Below are 21274 nucleotides of genomic sequence, written 5' to 3'. Positions count from 1 at the left end.
AGGAGCAGGTTTTGGCACAGGTGCTTGGCTTGGGCTCTCTAGGGTCAGAGAAACTCAGACATTCAACAAATACCCAGCTGCCAGACTCAAGGTCTGTACTTATTTTAAACTTGGTTTGCAGACTGATCCTAGGTTTCATGTACTAGATCTCTGTTTTGCCATTAACTGTGTCAGGAATTCCAGCCAGGGTGAAGCAGGATAAATGGACGGATTCAGGATAGTATTCAAGGATCATTGTCTCTGAAAGAATGAATCCTGGTGATGGACAGGTGTACCTCTGACATGAGACAACTGATTGGTGCCAAGAGCTGTCACTTGTTTTCTAGCAGGATAGTGCAAAGGACTGGGATGTAGGGGCTGGTTTTGCTCAATATTGAGAAGGAATACTCAGGGTCTCACATGGCAGAGGGGATGCTCTCAACCTCCAGGCATTCTACAACCCATCGAGTCTCCAGGAAACTAACCGTTAATGGTACATACATACATACCACATGTACCACATCAAGTCATTTGTATCTCAGATTCCCCAGCCTGTTTAGACTTTGGGTTGCTCCACAGCCACAGTTTGCCTTGTGAACACTGGGAGCATCAGTCCCAGATAAGAGAATCACATTTCCACACCAGCATCTGTTCCCAATGCAAAGCATGAGCCAGCACACAACAGCTCACATTAGCCCTGGGTGTCCACCTGGACATCAAAAGTCATTTACCTGCTGTGTGTGAGCACCCCCAGCACTGCAGGTCCTTCCACAGGCAGCCTGTAAGCACGGCTCAGCCTGCACAAGCCATGAGCTGCACACAACCAAGTCTTTGTGGGCAAGAGTCCCCAGTTACACAGCACGGACCTGGGCAGTAGATGAGCATCCAGACTTGTGCAGCTGCATCTCCTACATTCCAGCACAGAATGGAGCAACCAAGGGGGCAGTTAAGCTGCCAAGTACCCAATGACAGTGACTTTAAGCAGTGTCTACTGGCTTACCTTCTCTGACAGGCAGAAGATACCTGGGGAACCTCGATCCATCAGCAATGGCACAATGGATCACCACTCACGTCCATCCAGTTTGAGAGCTGCATGTGAGTTGGAAGCCCAGAGGTAAGTTATTCCTCTGACAGAAAGAAAAAATTCCCCAGGGTCTCTTCAGTGTTTTTTGTGGTTGCCACACACAGTCCTCTGTGTGCACATCCCTGCAGCAGGTGAAAGATGCTACTCGGGGCTCCAGCTGGCCCCCCTCCCACCACAGCCTAATGCTTCAACAAGGGCCAAGGCTGGCAATGAATGAAGCCTTTCAGAGAAAACAGACCAACCCAGTCACTTCAGACAGGAGGCTGCAATAAATTGTAAGTTGGCAGAGCTCTTGGTGCTTCCAAATGCCCTGTTTTTACAACCAGACTCTTCCACTGCTAGCCATGTCCTAGTATTTTTAATTTTCTGTTTTGCTGGTCCCTATCTCCACTCACTTAGGATACCTGAGATGGAATTGGTAGGTGATGAAAACGATGTAAAGACATTTGAAAGCACTGGGGTAGTGCTGTGAGACAGTCCCCTATCAAGTCCAAAACTGAATGAGGTTGGAGTCAGAGCACTCACTCCTGCACAGACCCAAGCCCTTGGGGGAAGTAAAGTCCTTCACCCTCTCTGTTCCTCTGTGCAATGGTTACACTTGGCAAGCAGAGGGAAATGAGTAAACAAACATTCAAGAAAGGCTTACAGTTTGGACTCAAGACCCAGAGTTTATATTTAGCATCCTCCCCTTTATTTTAGCATGTTCAGACACAAACTGAATTCGTGACATGTAAATGGCTCCATGTCCCCTTGTGTTTGAGCTGCACGTGGCTGCATCCTCAGCTGATGCCTTTGAAGGCATCAGTCAGTCCCAAAGCATGGGTCCATGTTTCCTTCTTGCCGTCTGTCCCACTGCTGTAGGTGTGAGCTCTTCGGAAGCTTCAAGCAGGTTTTTAGCAAATGGAAAAGCTAAGTTAACCAAAGAAATAATTATACTACCCTTGCAAATAATTACACTGCTTTATTTTTCAGTATCAGAGCCTCAGGAAATGAAACAGTCCAGATCGTTTCAAAGATACTACATGGCTTTTTTTTTTTCCATCTCTCTGGCCAAAAATAATCAAATTTAACATAAATTTGTTGTTTTGCTACATCTATTACATTGGAAGAACATAATTATTGGTAGAAGCAGATGAGCTCCAGGGCCCAAGGGTGTAACAAAGTGTTGTTTCCTCCTGCACTTGCATAACTCACTTCAGTGTTTCCAGAAAAGCACAGAGAGAGAGAGAGAAGGATGTGGTGGGTAACAAAATACAGCGGTTTATTGAACAAAACGGGGCAAGGCAATGTTCCCTTTACATTCAATGAGAATTCAGGAGTATGAAGCAAAACATGCTATACACACACAGACATGATACTTTGGTTAAATGTCATTCAGAAGTTCTATAACAAACCTGGTAAAATTAGAGAGCGAACAGTCAAAAAAGAAGAAAAAAATATAGGCTTGCATAGACGGATTATTGTCAGTGCGCGATTTATACTTAAGGATTAGCTGTTGCAATGCAGGGTACACTTGCAGCTCTGAAGAATTTAAGCCTTTTGACTAATCCATCTCATTGCATGGCTAATATTTAGATTCAACAGGCTGAAAGCTTACCCTGAAGAGCTAAATGACACAACTGCAGTTATTTCTCCGAGGCAATTAACGATATTGCAGTGCACAGATGCAGCTGGAGACACACTGTGGAGTCTACTTAAGAGTGAACACTGATACAGTGGAACTTGTTTACCGTGAAGTAGAAAAATACCCATTTGTATGTGCCACTGTCCTATCTAGGACTCTACTGGAAGAGCCCAAACTGTGGCTTCTCAACACAAAACCTGTGTCCTGCAGCCTGTCCTGGGCATTGCAGGCCACACGGCACTTGTGTGCAGCACAGCCCACGGCAGTAATTGCACTGCGGCATGTGTTTTAGAGTACAGCAAACTGGGATCTCTGCAGGTTTATGCCCTGCAGTGCCAGTGCTGCCTGGAGGGACAGCAGAAGTCTGCTCAGGGTGACAGACACCCAGGAGATCATTCTGTGTAAGAGGCGATGAGTTTCATGGACTGGCTGTGATGGATGACAAAGAGTGTAAACTAAGTAGGGGAATCCTCACACTGTCTCCAAGTGCTCCCCTTTATATATAAATTAGTAATCCACAGTTAGTTTGCATACAGGTTAGTATGAATTAAAATAAAAACCTCGATAATAAAAATATATATAATATACACATTGATCAATAGCAATAAACAGAATGAAAACACTAGAATGTAACAGAGGCTGTAATTTGGCACAAAATAAAAATGCACAAAGGTCTAGCACTGTAAAAATAAAAATCCATTTTTTTCCCCTAAGTAAATGTCATTAATCCCAATTCAAATCCTGACAGGTGGGAATGCAGAGATATAAAAATACTGTACATACAAGATCCCTTTTACAGAGTGAAGCAGACTGCAGCATTTGTAACTTCTTCCTCCCCAAGAGGAGAAATTCAATGAGACTTCACCTATCCCCTAACAGCTGATATTTTCACACCCCACTGAGTTAAAAAACCATGAAGTTCTTTAAAAAGAAAATGAGATTAACCTGTTGGATCTACCCGTGAGATGACAACTGCTTCTTGCTGCAGGAAGCTCTACAGTCCACGTTAAGACAGTGTTTCATAGCAAGGTGACCCGGATCAGCCTGCTGCAGACATCAAGTATCCCTGCACGTAAGGCACAACCACTCCAGCTCACCCGACCTCTCTTCTGCAGATCATTGTGCTTCGGACGGAGGTGAGGACGTGGCAAGAGCTCTTGCTGGTGAGATGTGCCTACTGTGGAGATTCGGAAGTGCCAGGATTTCATGGTGATGAGTTTTCCACATAATGCCTGTTGCCTTGTTAATGCAGAGGCAGAAAGGGATGCAAGACCTGAATGACCTGGGCAGGTGACCCAGCAAGGGCTCCAACATGCTATTAAATCCAGAGCAAAACCATATGCAAAACTACTTGGCAAGAGAAGACAAGGAAAACAATAAAGTTACTTAAACATTTTTCCATGTCATAGAAAGGAAATATTGCTCTGATGGTTTCTTTTTAAGAGATCACCTTCATTGTGCCTCTTCCCAGGGACACACATGCAAGGTGCTGATTTTGCATCTCGCCTACACAGCTGCATCTTTTTGACTCTCTGAAGAACTGTGGCTGCTGGGCCTCAAGATGAACTGGCTCCTTGTTCATCCATGATCTTAACTCTTGTTGACTTCAATGGGACCGTGGAATCTCCTTCCAAAAGTGGTTAGCAAACATGCAAGTCCGGTTACAACCTTCACCTCAGGAAGTCTAACCTGTTGACTGCATGAAGCCCACATGGGATATCAGAAGAACTATTGTTCTGTTTATACCCCATTTATTACATGCTTTCCTCAGCTACTATTTGTAGCATTTCCCTCTCTCTGGAGACAGGTGTCAGCCCTTCTAACAAAACCTCTGGGCCCCGCTTTTGACAAGGGCTACAGAAAAATAAAACAGGAGAAGAAACACCTGGAAGGGACAGCAAGTGAATAAAGGCAGGGAGTAAGAATAAAAACGTAAGCACTAAGGGAGGATAGAGGGCAAAGCAGCCCATAAAGCAATCAACGCTCCCTGAAGGCATCCAAGGAAGCAGCAGATGCTCCTGGGATCCCTTCCTCGGGCTCTTGTCTCTTGGTGCCATGAATGGAGAGCATGGCTGGTCCAAGGTGGGCATTAAAGAGATCCTGCAGCCCCACAGTAGGCACTGAGGTGTTCTTCAGACTGCACACAGCTTTCAAACAATATCAACAAAAGTTTCTGCTCATGTGATTTCCACTCACTCCCACTGAAGTCAACAACTTGGATAGCCCCAAGCATCCCACCTGAACTAATGGGTTCTTCAAATGTCAGCTGGCTCAGGACCCTCAGGACTTTTCTGATTAGAATAAGACACAAGTTACAACAGCCAACTGCAGTGCAACAAAACCCATCACAGCCAGCTGCAAAGGCCCAGGCAGAGCTGAATTTCTGGGTGGAGATTCCCCCTTGCCTTGTGCAAAGGGTCACTGTTTTCCCCATGCACTGTGAGTACAAAGCATAACCACTTTCTGATTTGGCAGGATTTTTCCCCATCTAGATTTCCCAAGTGCACCAGATTATATAAGCAGCAGGGCCTGGACTGGGGTATTTGTAGAAAATATCCGTTCATAAAACCCCACTAAGCATACATTTCCCAACAATAAATACTCTGATGGCAATGGAGTGGAAAAACCCACAGGAAAAAAAATGGCATCTTCAGCAGTAGAAATTTTGACTGTTACATGAAATACAAAAATAAATTTTTACAAAATAAAAATCATTGCAGATGAGGTTGCCACATTGGCCCAAGTTATCAAATAAAAAGAAAAAAACCCACGGTCTATGTTGTTCCTTTTCTGGATCATTTAAAACAACGTTAACACTTCTGAATGGACAGAGATGGAACTAGAAGAGGGAACAAGGCAAGGACAGTAAAATCTAGCCACTGGCTGGGATATTTCCTGAGAAGAAGCAGGAAGCAAGCAACAGCTTGCAAATCACTTAGGGGTTCATGCAGGTGAGCAAGCCCATGGTCTGCAACCAAGCGTATGCAGCTTACAGGATGCTGCCGATGAACAAATTCCTATGTTACAACATTTTTGGCTAGTGTATGCCTGGAGCAGAGGTCTACTGGGAGTTAACTGGCTCTCGACAGGTAATGAACTGCTGCCAACATGCCTGTAGGGGTAGGAGATGGGTTCCTTGGGTTGTTGGTCAAGGCAAGCGCTCGTGCTGTGGTATTAAACATGGCCCTGCAACTTAAGTGAAGAAGGAGCTGCCTTGTCTTCCTAGTGATTTCCCTCAGTAACTATCCTGATCAAGTACAACAGCCAAGGGTGAAGCCTTACAGCTGCCTTGAGTTGTGCACTAGTGCAAGAGCAGAGAGCCGTGATGTCTTCCCATTTCCTATCGGTGCTCCACACAGAGCTCTACAAAGCTGCCCGACTCCTTTCCCAGGCAGATCGGTGATCAGGGTGAGCACAGTCATGGCTCTGCCTTCCTCCTCAGAAAAAGAGAAAGCAGAATTGCAGCTGCCAGCAGAAGAGGAAGAGCATGGCAGGACAGGTCAGCGCTATGCAATAAGGAAGCCGGGCTGCAGGGGCAACACAGTCAGGCTTTGCTGCTGTGAACTAATCTGCCAAATGAATAACTAGCCTGTACTGGATGAACAGACTCCAAGCCAGTGTCCAGATGCTTGGTTTTGCAGTTTAAAATTGCACTTGAAAAAGAAAAAAATATTAAAAAGACAAGAGAATTCAAGTGAGAAGAGGCCAAGGGAAAAGGTTACTTGTTTGTGCAAGAGAAGAATGATTTTCCAGGAGTGGAGGGAAAACAAGCCATCAAAAGTAAAAATCACTGCATGGGCAAATCTGCACAGTTAATTTATTCCTGCAGACCCTGCTCTGCCTTAGAAATAGTTTTATCCTGACCGGAGTCTGCCCGGGGTGCTGGACAGTGGAGTGGGGAGTCCTAACAGTCCACAGCACAGACGTGTGGCCTGTTCAGCACTCTGCCTAGCTCAAAGTTGCCTGTAACTGTCCATTTTAGATTCAGTGCTCTGTGCCCATGTGGCCCACCTTCAGTCCCATGTTTCCAAGACACAAGTTACTGTACTGCAGTGCATCAGCAACTGAGCTAGGAGTTGCAGTAGTTCCTACTTGGCTTCAGTGAAATTCCTTGGCTCCTACCACACCAAAGCTCAAAGAAGGTGACCAGAGGTCCCTTCAGACCTTTAACTCTGTGTGATTCTTCCCAACTCACAGCTTCATCAACTGCCTAGCACGTCTTGAAGGTCATGCACACAAGGTCTATTTTCAGTTGAAATTATATTTCCTCATAACTCTTTTATCCTGTATCCTGGAGGTAAATGCCTGGATATATGCTCTACACAAATTTCTAGAAACCCTAGAAAAAAAATACAGCAGTTAACAAATTTTGTTCTATAGGCAATTTCTTCCTTACTAGACGCAGGTTCCTGCTTTTGCTGGTGTATGTTATGAAGACACTCCCTCCTTTCTGCAGGCTGGCATGATGCTGTCATGTTGGCTCATCTGCCTTACCCAGCACAGGAAGATACACATTTCCTCTTATAACTCCCTTTGCTAAGTCATCCTAATACGGAAAGGACTTGTAACTTCTGATGATCCACTGCATTGCCGTAACCCAAATAATTTCTTGGATTTTCCTCCCTGTTGTACATGTGAAAGCTCCAGCCAAAGCTTAAAAATAAAAGTAAAGCCTCAAAACAACATAAGGGAGCTGTTAAAACAGCTAGTTGATTCACACAGCTCAGTGGTGGCTAGATTATACTGCACTGCTTAAGTGATCACATATGAGTAGGAAACTGATAGGAACACACGTTCCTTATTAATATGATGACACTTAAAGAGGAGATCCTGGAAGCGGAGGCTGTACCTCCCCCATTGGGTAAGGAATCAAGAAAGTTGCTTGGCAATTCCAGTAATGTTTGCTACAGAAGAGTCAGTACCAAAGCAAAGGCTAGCACAGTTTACTGCTTCCTATGGGAACCTGGAAAGCAAAACAGAAAGAAAAAATTAAGTGTAAGGATAGATCCTGGTGAAGAAAATAACTACTTGCAGTCATCTGTTACTTGTCCTGCCCTCTTGGATGTTCGTGTGACTTCCAGGGTACTGGCAAACTCAAATGCCAAAATGGGAACCACCTGTTACTTTATGCAAGCAGAAGGAAGGACAGGTCCACAAGACAGGCAGACATTGGCATTTCTTCTAGGCTGTTAATGGTACTGAAGCCACATTTCACAGACTGATTAAATAAAATTGAATAAACGCTGGGCTTGGAGACTATATGAATATCTATCAACTTTCCAGCTTGTCTGATGAAGACAGAATGCCAAAGCTTCCCAAACTTTAAAGTCTGGAAAGTAAACTGTCTACATTCAAGTCACAATCAGTGGAGCTGGAAGAAATCTGAGCAACTGAGTCAAACTCTGGCTGCCCCACTCCTCCCCCAGAGACTGTACAGATCACTCAGACAGTTGGCATTCGGATTTAAAAAACTGGGGAGGGAGATTCTTAACCACACTGCTCCTGTGCCTAGTGATTTCAGGAAACAAGCCAAAAAAGCAGTGCTAAGATGCTACAGGAACAAAACAAGCCTGTCTGCAGGACTAGCTTCTGTCTGATCATCCCATTTGCCCACCAGACAGGTGATATTGTGAGGTTTTGTCTTGTTTTGGATTATTTGATATTAGTGAGTCACCTAAAATCCATCATGTCATTGTCTTCATGTTATTTCTCCTTCATTTGCTGCCTGGATTTACAGTCATTCATCATTAAGGGATGACAGAGGACAAGCAGAGAGCAGTTTGACAAAGTTAAGGCAAACTCATTCAGCTTTTTAGTCTCTCCGTTTGCAACGTCCTCCACAAGTACAACTCAAACAGTGAACAGTACCGCCTGCCTGCTGGGGCAATAATATCCATTACTTCTCTCTATTAGTACCCCTCTTTAAAACATCCTGTCCTGCAGGCTGGTTATCTGAGGAAATCCTCCCACAATAACCCCAGTGCTGGGGCAACCATGGGCTTGATCCTACCTCTAGGAGAGTGCTCAAGTCTAGGGGTACGGCGCAAGGGGCTGGGCTGGCTTGTGTAATACCGAGAGTGTTCAAAGTCATCGAGGAGAGGCTGTGACCTGCAAAGCACAGTGGAAAAAAAAGTGTTGGAAAATACTCAAAAGCATAACAATGTGGCAAAAGCAACATCTCAGCTGCCTGGTCTGTCCCCGTCAGTTTGATGCAAACTGTGTCTGGCCCAGACTTCCCACATATGGTCCAGCTCCTCTGCACACAGCTTATTACTGTTTCCACAGTGAGAAATGAACAGTATTTACTGCTTCCCATGGATCATTTTCATTTAATAATGCTTTCAAGTTGTCAGAAAACAAAGAATTTCCATTACGAAGTCTGACGCAAACCTCGCTCAGAAAAGCAATATTTTCAAGTGTTCAATGCTTGTCTGGTTTTAACTCTGGAGTATTTTAAAAAGATCTCTCTCAGTCTCCACCTGCACAGCTCATTTATTGTTTCTTTTGCAAATTCAACACGGAATTCTAGGCTCATATCTGGACTGGAAATCAAAGCCACCAGACTCAGTTCCAGCGTTTGGTCCCTCATGAGTAGCATCAGTGATGCAGAAGCAGCACTGGGTTACAGCACATTCCTGTCAGCTCTGGGGTGAGGAACTCCAAAGCACAACGTCCTTGCTTGCAGGGGGGTGTCCACACACAGCAGCAGGAGCAATGTACAGGGCTTAACTGGGGCAAGAACCCAAGGGAGCAGCTGTGCAAATGATACATGATTACTCCTTCCTTCCCAGAGATGACATTTCATTTCACATCCCCAGAAGCTCTTTAACCCTCTCAGTGCTTCTCTGCCATTTAACAAATGTCACTGCACAAGCTCATCAATCTCCGTCAGAGCCAGGCAATGAGACAGATATGGACAAATGCCACAAGCGCACTGAGTGACGCATGTCACCAAACACCTCACGAGCTCTGTGCCCTCCATCTCTTTTCAATGTCAAAACCTCTGATCTCTACCTTGTGGGAGAGTCAGGCTGGTCACCCCACAACTCCTCCCCAGGACTCAGCTTCTGAGCAGCTTCCCAGCTGCATTTCCCCATTTTTACCAGCCAGTTCAACCTCACCTTGAAGACCTGTCGCCTCTGTGTCGCTGAGTTTCAGGCCCTTCTCTCGACCTTGAGCGCGTGGACTCACTTGCATCATACTGATGGGAAAGAGAAAGTAAAAGAGCTCGTCTGCGTGCCTTGCAAGGCAGCAGCCAGACATGTGCAAACAGCAGTGTCAATAAACAAAACAGCCTTGCTGACCCAAACTTAACTTTTCCTCTAAACATGAGACAGTGCTGAGGGACCTGTCCCGAAGCTGGGGTTGAACACGGTGTGTAGTGACTGTGCACACAGCTGGGCTGAGCATGAGGGAACAGCTGCACCCAGCTGTGCTCCTGCAACCACTCAAATACAGTGAGGAGGCTGAAAACATCACAGCTGCCTCCAACTGGCCCCAAAATTAACACAATGCCCCCCTTTAGCACCTTACCAGTGCAGATCATTAAATCTGTTTCCTATCGCATCGGCTAGCCAAGCCTCTGTAGTATTACTCATACAAAAACCTAGGCTTGATACATTCAATACGTTCATCATAGAGCCAATTTTATTATGAAGTAGAGTGACAAATGGAACAGTTGCAATGTCCTTGTACCTGCGGTGCACAAACAGAACCAAATGCTGCTTTTATTGCTACACTGAGGATTGCAGCAGAGGGAAGGTCCTGCACCAGGAAGACTGGTAGTGCTTGAGGGATGCCACAAGGTGCTGTGACACCCAGCACCAACCTTCAAGGACAAAGCCCAAAGCTTGTCTTGCTTGAGGGTGAAGCCAAAGAGCATCTAACCAAGGAGGTGGCGCCAAAAGGCTAAGGAAGCAACTTGAAAAACAGGCAGTAAAATCCTTTGGACAAAAGAGTGCATCATTCCTTTTACTCTCACTGCACACCTTTGCCTCCCTCTGAAAGCAGGAATAACAATATAGCACTTCATTTTTGTCACCTCCTGAAGGTTGACATACCTTCCAGTCTTGATCATGCCTCCTCCTTTCAAAGGAAGACTTTTCTCTTTCCTTCTCTTTCCTGAGAGCCTTTTTCTCCTCAGCCATCAGGAGCCGGGCAATTTCCTAGAAGGGAAAATACAGAAAGTGTGTCAGACGGTTTTAGTGCTCTTGTGTGTTTCAGTTATTTAAAAAATTTCCTATGATCAGCTGCCAAATGGGAAGGATGAAAAGCCAGGATTCCACCCATCTGCAATCAGAAATCAAGTGACAGGGCAGAATTAAGACTGACTCCATGTAGCATGCCCAGCAGATCCCCAATTTGCCAGAACTGTGTTTGCAGAGCCTTTCTGCCTTTTATCCCTTTTCCCTTGGGGCTCGGTTACAAGAGATGCTCTTACACAGCCATGGATTTCCTTCCTCTGCTATGGCTGCAACAGGCAGCACAACTCCCTGCTTGGCCAGCCTGAGCAGATACATGAAAACCAGCTCAAAGCAAACCCCACTGGAACCCTGAGCTTCCCTGACATGGAGGGGAAGGAACAACTAGAGGGTCAGTGGGAAGAAGTGGGGCTTAGCAGTTTTCACAAGTAAAAGAATACCACAAACATTTGATTTCTTTCTCACCTCATCTTGGGCTACTTGAGCTGCCTTCTGATCTGCCTCGTTATCCTGAAAGAAAAAAAAGAAAGAGGGGTGGTAAGAAAGAACAAAAGAGTAACACTTCTGAATTATTCATACTCATTAACCTACTGGGCATGGCAAGTAGATGCTCATAAAAACACAATACCATCCTCTCCAAATATACTTAGCTACCTCAATACTTACCTCACAACTCAACACCAAACTGTCATTTCAGCTTCTCAGATGAGTTTTGCCCTCATATGTCTATAAGGCCACACCACAAAGCATTGCCCACCCTGCTGCCCTCCCTCTCAAAGATGGACACTGGCCTGTCACACTTCTGGGCTGACCATACTGACTTCAGACCACCTTTAGCTGCCTGTAAGCATCCATTTAGTATCACTCTGCTTCGATCATTCAATTTTAGGGTGTTTATATCAGAAAATACGGCTCTACTGGCTGGATGCCAGCTGTCACTCCATATGTGTGTATACAGGAGACAAAGGTAATTATCAGAATGCACAGAAGCAAGACCTTAGGTCTTAAAGTCACTATCATAAACAAAAAGTTTACAATCAAAGTTGTCATCCCTGCCTACCTTAGTTGCTTTGAGTTGACTAATGCATGTTCTCTACTTACCACGAGCTCTTCCTCCTGCAGCTTCCGAGCAATCTCTGCATCAGACAACTCCTGTTCTGTTCGGGGTGTATCATACATGGGTTGCTTCATCCCCCTCAATTTAGTGCCTACAGAATTAAGAGAGAAAACAATCAACTCAACTGTTTTCCAAATGCTTTGGTAAGGAAATCCCCACCACCTCCTCAGTCACCTGCAAAAGCCCAACTCAAGGGAACCAGAGACCACCACAGTGTACCCACCAAACAGCTGGTTTGAGAGCACCTGGAGCTGAAGTGCAGCACACACCTCAGAGAGGTTTCTCTACGCATATAGAAATATCTGATACACCACGTCTTGACAAATGACAAATGCAGCTATACAGCAGAAGAAGCCATGTCCCTTGAAGCAGTCTTTTCTGATACAGCGATGCTAGCAAAGGAATTGTCATTTCTCACACTCTGCATTGACACAGATACACTGGCAAAATGAAGCAGCAGAGAGCAGCCCAACATCTGTTACAAGCACAGCAGAGTCTGTGAACGCAACACTGGAGGAGAATGGGCTGTAAAAGTTGCCTGGGACCAGCTAACATGAAGTTTCAGACAATTTCTTCCTTGGGCTGGCCCATTGATTTTACAATTCACAGTGAAAAAAACAGCCAAGTAAACATTTTTGAAGTTCATACGAAGTTCAGCTCTTGCTTTGAGTACAGAGTTCTATTTGTTTGTTTAAACTACCTTCAAGTGATTTAAAATGTTGCAATTTGAGTGTCTCCATAGTCTATTTGCACCAAACCATCAAGAGTCTCACTGTATCCCTATTATAAACTGCATGATTTCACTCACATATAACAAACACCTTCTCCTTCCACGTGCAGTCTGAACTGTATTGTTCAGATATCTAAATGAGCTTCCTGCCTTATGTCTGCACTATGCAAACATTCCAGATGTTTGTCTCTCTTCCATTGCAAACCCAGAAAGTTCCACTCAAAACTTCCATGCCTCCAGCTACACCATTTATACATTTATTATAGATATCTGTTACACCTTACTGGGCCACCTATGAGTTTCCTTCCTATCTTGTAAGACCAGGGGATAAACATGAAGTAACAAACCGACCTCAAAAAAACTTTCTGTGCCTTTAACAACAAACCACCATCATGCTCCACCAAGCATCCCGAGGAGTTGAACCTGCAGAAGGCCAGAGACCTCATGCATCACCCCAGGATAAAACTATGGCATAGGAAATAACATCTTCCAGAGGTATTAGAGAAAGCATGTGGGGTTTTCCACTTTTCGTTTTGTTTGAATCAACTGATCGATGACCCTAAGCAATTAACACCGCTCTTACAAACCATCTTAGCACAATAAGAAAAGTTCAGCTCTGGCATGTTATGGTGAAACATATGATTTGGCCTTTCCCAGCAAACTTTGGTCAATCCAAACTGTGATGAGCTACATCTCTGGTCAGAACAGAAACAAAAAGCATCAGTTTGGTCACAGTTAAATTATTCAGAGTGCTTCCAATGTCAAGATAAATGCAGTTTACCGTGTTGAAATGAACAACAGCATGGCCAACAGGCTCCTGTACAGCATTATCTCTATGAAGAACAAAAGCAAATTTCCAGGAATTGTTTGCTGACCAGCCCGAGGCCGAGCTTGCTTCACAAATTGACTGGTGCCAGGCTTCATTTGCTCAGAAGACAACAATAAACATGACTTCCACACCACTTCTGCCCACACTCAGGGAAGCATGAAGCCCACCATGACCACAGCCCACAGGAAGAGGATATGACCTTCTAGCTATTTTGACTCAGTGTGATGGGATACTGAGTCACTCGAACCCAGATCGTATCAGGACAAATCACGACCTACTGACTACATATGAAGACCATATTAACACCTTCCACTTCTCTGAAGAAAACTTTAGCATGAAGAAGACAAAGAATAATTCTCCCAACATCTCCAGAGACAGACAGGAATCATCATCCCCACCTTACCCAAGTGAAGACCAGTTAGACGGCTTAAAGCACTTTTCCCACACAGTGACAGAAATAGATCCAAGTCTATAAAACACCTACTTTCACTATGAGACAGGTCACCCCCACCCCCCGTGTGGTTTTAAAAGCAGAAAGATAGATCTGGATCTTTCAAGCCCAATAGTCCCCAAGTATTATTGAAACACAAGAACTACACAGGTAAACGTTTCCCAGAAAAATCCACTTTACAGAATTTGACAAAAACCTCATCTTACAAATAGAGCCCAGCGAGACACCTAGTGCCACTACTGAACTTTGCTCAAAGTGAATTATGTTGCCAGCAGAGTTTTCAGTAAGAAGTGGATGAAAATTGCTGGCTTGTTAGTGCTTAAGCAAACTTTCCTCACAGCCCAGCATCCCAAATCAACAAAATGTAATTGTAATCATAACATTTGGGCTTTTTGTTGGCAGGGGAGGGGGGGGGGTGTAATGGGTGGGAGTGGTGTTTTGTTTTTTTTCCTCCTGTGCAAGGAGACCACAGCACAAAAGATATTGTGGAAACAAATGCTAATGGTTGTTTGTTTGGGTTTTTTGGGTATTTGTTTGTTTGTTTTCTCAAACACAGGATATCAAGGGCATCATTTCCAACAATATCTTCTTACTCATCCTCTCTGATACCACGGAACATGTCAGGAAAGGAACACAGCAAGAACATGAACAGATAAGAAGAATCTCACTAAATAAGGGAGAGACCTGAGCAGGATTCACCGTGTACACACTGTAGGTGGATATCAAGGACGAGCATCTTTAAAGGAAATAACACAGACTTCAGACACCAGGATGGGGCACACAAAGGTCCATCCCCACACATACACACACCTTCCCCATCAGGTGGTTACCTGCGTCTCGCTGGCAGCTTCCAGCCTTCCCTTGGGTCACTGTGTGCGGGGAGGGGGAACATCTCCTGTGTCCTGCCCTTTTGCAGTCTCTCTCCTCACCCCTCCTACAATCATCTCTAGATGCAGCATCATGGAGCTTCTCATCTTGCCCCACCCTGTGTGACGAGTGGCCCTGATGCCGAGATTTGTGTTTTTCGGGGCGTGCAAGCTGGCTGCCGCTGCGATGCCAGGTCTCCTGCTCAGCCTCCAGCTCCATCTCCAGAAGAGGAAGGTGTTTGTCTCTGTCTTGCCTTCTTGGCTTTCTGCTGTGCCACATCTGGTCTGGGAGTTCATGCTCTGACTCCAGGTCAAGACTGAGAGGTCTCCAAGCCTTCTCCCTGCCAGCTGCTCTCCTCTCCTGCAGCTCCCAGCTGTTGCTGTGGTTGTGGGCACCACGCTCAGCCTCTCTTTCCAGGTCAAGGCTGGGATGTCTCCTGGACCTTCCCTGGCTGGCCGATTTGCACTCCTTACGATGTCCATTGCTGGCCTCACTCGGCTGAGAAGACCTCTGATGATCTTTCAAGGTGGAATGTCCATGTTCGGAGGCAGGATCGGACAAAGGTGAGGGTATTTCTCGGTGCTCTCTGTGCCGGTGCCTGCGCCTGTCACCACCACGTGCCCTGCCAGGCTCAGAAACCTGCTCTCGGGGGTCACCCCGGGGGTGCTCTGAACAACGGGGGGACAAACATGGAGTGGGTTAGTGGCAGGGGGGTTAATGGCAGCTCAGCGAGGCCAGACTCACAGCAGGCAGGTGAGGGAGCTCGATGTAAGGAGCAGCTGGAGATGCAGGCAAGGCATGAGGGGATTTGAAAGAAGAGGAATGTGGATACAATGCTTGCAGGATGTAACGGGGACAGAATGAAGCAGCAGCCTGTCCAGCAGCAGGGTAGCACAGGAGGCAACAGGGCTGGAGCACAAAGCACAGGTCCAACCTGAAAGTGCGTCTGAGCACCTCCTAGAACAAGGACAAGCCAACATGGAGATGAAAGACTTTCAATGATGTCATTGGGGGTGAAAAACAGCCACCAGAGTAGTTCATCTCCTGGTGACATGTCACTGCTGCAACCACCAGAGAAAGGTTTGCAAAGGAGAGTGCAAGATGCAGGTGAGATGGGAGGCAATGGGGGGGGCAGCGTAAGGCCAGGAGGGGACAAGCAGAGGGTCATGGTTGGATCCCGGTTTGTGAGCACCAGTGCCTTGCTCTGGCTTCAGGCACAAGGTTTTTCATCAGAAAAAACAGCCCCACCTAACAGGGAGAAGACCCACACAAAGAGAAGAGAAAGAGACAAGGGGGGTGGGATTTTTGTTTTTCTTTAAAGCAAGAATGAGATGACGGATCCCTGCAGCACCCAAATATCTTCCACCACAGACTGTCACGTATCTCTTGCAGACCCAGAAGTTTCAGAGCCCGCACTTCTTCACTGCCTAAATAAAAGTTTAGGTTCTGACTGCAGGGAGGACTATAGAAATTTAAGGGCAGAATAAAACTTTACAATACCCAGGCTCCTGACCTCAGCAATATAGCTGGGAAAGTCGTTTACTCAGCAGCCTGGTGGAGTTGTTTCCTCTGTGCTTTCCAGAAAGCAGGTGGAAATTTTCTTTGCTTTTAGTTTCACTAATAAACCTGACACAGCTATGAGGATGCAGCAGTCTGCCTGTATACAATCTGCTGATTGATTTAGTTTCCAGTCAACCTATTGCACTTAGTGAACAGTTATTTCTATGGCAGCTTTTCAGAATGAAGGTGCATTTCTGATGAAAAAAAAATTCCTGGAATCAGATGCTGATGTGAAACAGAAATATACAAAAAAAAAAAGAAAGGCAGCAGTGTTAAGACTTTCCTTCTCCACTGCTGAGCTCTTTATAGTATCTAAAAATATTTGAAATAGATTTTAGTGCACATGAACTGCATTCTGTTTTAATAAATAGCTCTGCCTTCCTTACAGTCATCCAGATTTCAGAAACAAAACCCACTCAAGCTGAATGCTGCCTTCAAGTCATTTTATTCAGAAAAAACTTTTTAAGAGCCAGGAAAAATATACCCTACAGAAAATCCACCTTGAAAACAAGTCTGTGTTACTTTCATCCAGAATAGGAATATTTTTAAAAATCTGAGAACTGTAAGAGTAACCACAGCAGTTCCTGTTAACTGGTAGGTTTTCTGTTCAGTTTTAGATCATTCACATGACTTACAGAAAACAAACATCCAATAAAACAATCTAAGTGACTTACTGAAAAACTGAGACCAGAGCCTGAAAGCAAGAATCACTTCTTGAATGACACTAACAAGGGTGTTAGAATTAATTCAATTTTGTCATTAAGGAAAGCTCAATAAATACAGCAGCAGAAAGCAGGAGATCATGAAAGAGCAAAGCATGGCTGCGGTGGAAAGGGATCATTGCAGGTAACGTAACCATGGCAGAGAGCCCGGGGACAAGTTTTGCTTTTGGGGTATCTCAGGGCAATTAACTCCTCAGCAGGCACCGGTTCCTGCGGCACCTTCCGCAGGGGCTGTGTAAACACTCTTTAGGTCCTGGTGTTTCTCTCTCAAGCAACAAGTGACTGAGCGAATAAAGAAATGTTTTTGATGGCACAGACACTTCTGGGAGGAACTTCGCCTTTTTTCAGGTTTATTTTTCCACTTTTTAAGAGCACACGTTGCTCTGGACCAATAGCCCTGATCCACACTCCTCCTAGATATGGATCAACTTTTATTCAGTCTCCAGATCGACTAAAGCCCAAAAAAAGCCAGGGTTTTTTTCGTTTAAGTTCACAGGTCATGAGGATGTTAGAAACTGAAGATGCCAAAGCCTAATTAAATGGTGCCCAAGTATTTAAGAGGTTCCAGACCAATGGACTAGATGATCCCAGCATCAAAATCCACTCCAGTCCTTTCTAGTTTTTAAGGACTGAGGACCAAGAACAGCACTGCTATGGAGGGTCACGTTGTACCTCACCTCCGAGACTACAAAGATATCCTGCTCTCCAAATCCACACCAGAGTTTCAGGTTCAGAGAGTGACAGGCTTTTGTCAGCTGATTTCTGTTATAAAGATCCATGCTGTCCTACCATCTCTGCACAGCAACACTATTACCTGTACTGTATTTTTTCCAAGGACTTATCCCATTTAACTCTGAAAAACTGAAGTGTGGGTTGGCCATAAGACTCCAAGATCAAAGTCTTTCCCAGCTCTGTACAAGTAGCAGGACTTGTGGTTTTAAAGTTTCCACTTTGTTACTGGTTTGCGCTTTGTGTTTTCTTGGTCATCCTTCAACTTCTTCCCAATTGAAACTAAAATACTTTGTGTGAGTTCAAATAAAAGACATTTAAAATCGCCAATGGCATTGATGTTAAAATGAGAAAGAGGTTTGATCCTCATCTTTACAATCTGTTAATCAAAAGCAACCCATCTCTTCCCCACCACATTCTTTTTTTGAAGAAAGAACACAAGAACCACCACCAGCACACAGCAAAGCCATCCCCAGATTGCTCCATAATTAAACACACCCCGATTCTCTCCTCCCAATTTAAAGAAGGTCTGTATTCAATCACAGAGGCTGACCAAGAGAAAGCAATACAGCACTGTGGGTCATATCTTTTCCACAACGTACAGTCCCAGATGATAATCACAGCAGAGATATTCTGTGGAGCTGACCTTGTTATTCAGTAAGTCATTCAAAGAGTTTGTGCTAATTTTAATGCTTGGATACATACCTGCAAGGAGTTATTTTTGAAAGGCTGTTCCATGAACCAGCATTTATTCCTTCACACATGTAGCTGTGCCAGCATCGCAGATGAGCACATGGAACTGTTTCTCTTTGAATGCAAGTGTGGAATTGCATCTGAATTTCCCCCCCGCACACTTACGCTGTTACAAAGAAGTAACTGTGGCTTATCAGTAACATCAGCTACTGTCTTTTTCCACAAACCCTTTCAAAACATGCACGCATGGGTGTGCTTACATGTGTACACCACATACCCCATCTCTCTGTTCTTTAGGCCATGTTACAGGACACCATCTTACATGACATCAAAAATTATAAAATTGTTTTCTCCACTTTTTTTTAAATATTTCCTGATTCTAGAATAAAGTCTGATCCCAACCCTGCAAACCGATGCAATGCTACAGTGCTGAATGCAGGACTGTAGGATAAAGACAATCTCCTAAATAGTGTTGCCAGATCAATAGGTTCACCTATATTGCCATGATCTTGATCCTTTATCTAGGAGAAACGCACCTTCATTTTCTGTATAATAGCTATCTTCAGGGGCTGTGTGTCCCTGCGATTCTGGGTGCTGTTTCTTGCGCTTTTTTTCTTCCTGCAGTTCTTTCTGTTGTAGGAGACGGGCAATGTCCTGCAGAGATGGAAGAAAATAGACATTACCTTCCCCCTAGAAAAATATCTCCAGATCCTTTCATTCAAATTCTTTATTCAATTAAAAAACTTGATAGTTTAATTTTCAGACATGGCTACAACAGGGTTACTTTTGGACCCCTGGGCTGGATGGGGCTCCAAAATTAGCAGTTCGCACAAGGGACCACCTCAGCAACCAGCATCCATCCTCTCCCAGGTCCACCGCTGAGCTTCCAACCCCACGGCAGACTCACAGGTTCCTGTTCCATCTGTACACAAGCCTGCGAAACCCTCAAGGCCAAAGCATGGCAGAAGGGACTGAGTGCACAACCTTGGCCTTTCAGCAAGGATTTGGAAGTCATACAAGTGCACGCTCACTCACACAAGTGGGCTGGACTTGCCCCCTGAACCCCACCAAGGAAAGAAAAAACACAGAGACAAAGCCTATCTCCAGCTGAAGGCACTTCGGACTGGAAGGACTTCCCAAAGCAAATCATGAACTCGCTTCAAACTGGACGTAATTTACAGAGACTGTAGGATGCCAGGCAGGGAAATGCATCAATTTGATAGACAGAGACTGGAGGAAAAGAAAATCGAAAGGGACATTAGGAAGAAAGGGCTACGCAGAAGACAGGAGCACTGAGGGGACTGCAGCCGTTTATCTTCGTCGCAGTTTTGGTAGATATGCCATCAAAGGGAACAGCACTCCACTTTCCTAATTGGTTTACCTTCAACATGACTAATGGATCAACAAGGCCTAGCAACAGCAAATAGCTCCCTGGGGCTTGTTCCTTTAGGGCCCAGATGCTTGTGATTAGTCTGAAGCTTGGAAGAGAAGCTGCAAGATGCCAGCAGGGAATGTTGGCCCTTTGGACGCTATTCATTTAGGCCTCCCTAATCCTCAGGACCTTTACAGAGCCATGCATGTAAAGTGTACATAGCAGGCAGGAAAGGCATCACTGAAATGCAAACCAAGAGCCAACACCCTCCAGAGCAAAGCCAGAACTGGAGGACACTGGATGGGTGTTCAAGTACAAACTGTTATTTCAGGATTCAGATCAGATCTGCTCAGTAACCAGCTTTGTGGAGGACCTGGGGATGCCACAGGTTCTTTACAAACACACACACACACACAAAACCCAAAACAAACAAACAAACAACAACAAAAAAATTCCTTCCCCTGACAAGGTTAACCTCTTGTAGCAAGTACAGTAAGTCTATAAATATATGGGCTTAAGCACATTATCTCCAGGACTGAGACAGCTCAGGACTTGCAAATCCACACAAACCACTTCTTAGAAACTGGACTTGTAAGCAGGTAGGCTTAGCGCTTCATTTAAAAACCCTGCACACCAGACTGGATCTGCCTCAAGCACAGCACTGGTGTAACACTGATGGCCACTGGTGAACCAGAGAGCCACCATGAACACTGGACAGCTACCGCACCCTCACGTGTGACAAGACCAGTGTGTGGCCAATGAAATACAGAATGTCCTGTAGGGTACCTGTACAGATGCTGTGCTGAGGGCTACAGAAGGGGCTCTGACGTTTGTCACTCTGCCAGCTGACAAACCCCACGGCACTGCGCAGGTCACTCACTTTGCTCAGGCTGGGCCTCAGCACAGGAGCCCACGCAAAAGAAATAACACTGTGGGGGACTCTTGAAGGGAAACATGATCAACTCAAGCTCTCCAGAACTCCTGTTGCAAGGATGGGTGGTGCTGTCACACCCTGGTACCCAGCTGCAGCCCAACAGTCCACAGTTACATTTCAGCCACACTTGGGAACTTCCCATGTACCAGAAAGAATAGAAAGAGTATTTATGACTTCTCCTCATTGCATTGCTTTGAGACACTTTGAGGATTGCTCCCAACAGCACAAGATGGGCAGCATGCTGGTGTGACAGGTTGCAGGGACCTGCTGTCAGACTGCTGACATCTCAGCAGCTCTCTACGTAAAGCAGGAAGGAAAGGTGCAAATCCCACAGCCAACATGAGCTGTATTGCATCTCCTTTACCTTCCCAATAATAATGAG

At 45.2% G+C, this 21274-nt stretch overlaps 1 protein-coding gene across 2 annotated transcripts in view; it reads right to left on the bottom strand.

The window, feature by feature from the left end:
• Positions 1-2004: 2004 nt before the first annotated feature.
• The window catches only part of CCDC50 (coiled-coil domain containing 50), a 43730-nt gene continuing 24460 nt past the window's right edge, over positions 2005-21274 (bottom strand). Inside the window, exons 5-12 of one of the 2 annotated variants that reach the window (XM_082055575.1) lie at positions 19123-19240; positions 14846-15550; positions 11990-12096; positions 11354-11398; positions 10748-10852; positions 9809-9888; positions 8698-8795; positions 2005-7650 (exon numbers count right to left, since the gene is read on the bottom strand). In XM_082055575.1, the coding sequence (XP_081911701.1) occupies positions 7631-7650; positions 8698-8795; positions 9809-9888; positions 10748-10852; positions 11354-11398; positions 11990-12096; positions 14846-15550; positions 19123-19240 (1278 nt within the window). In that variant the 3' untranslated portion in view covers positions 2005-7630. The remainder of the gene's footprint in view (positions 7651-8697; positions 8796-9808; positions 9889-10747; positions 10853-11353; positions 11399-11989; positions 12097-14845; positions 15551-19122; positions 19241-21274) is intronic. The other variant, XM_082055574.1, reaches the window with a different exon arrangement.

The sequence above is a fragment of the Streptopelia decaocto genome (assembly GCF_964273445.1).
Source record: "Streptopelia decaocto genome assembly, chromosome: 6".
Lineage (NCBI taxonomy): Eukaryota > Metazoa > Chordata > Aves > Columbiformes > Columbidae > Streptopelia > Streptopelia decaocto.
This window is presented reverse-complemented; position numbering and strand designations above follow the sequence as displayed.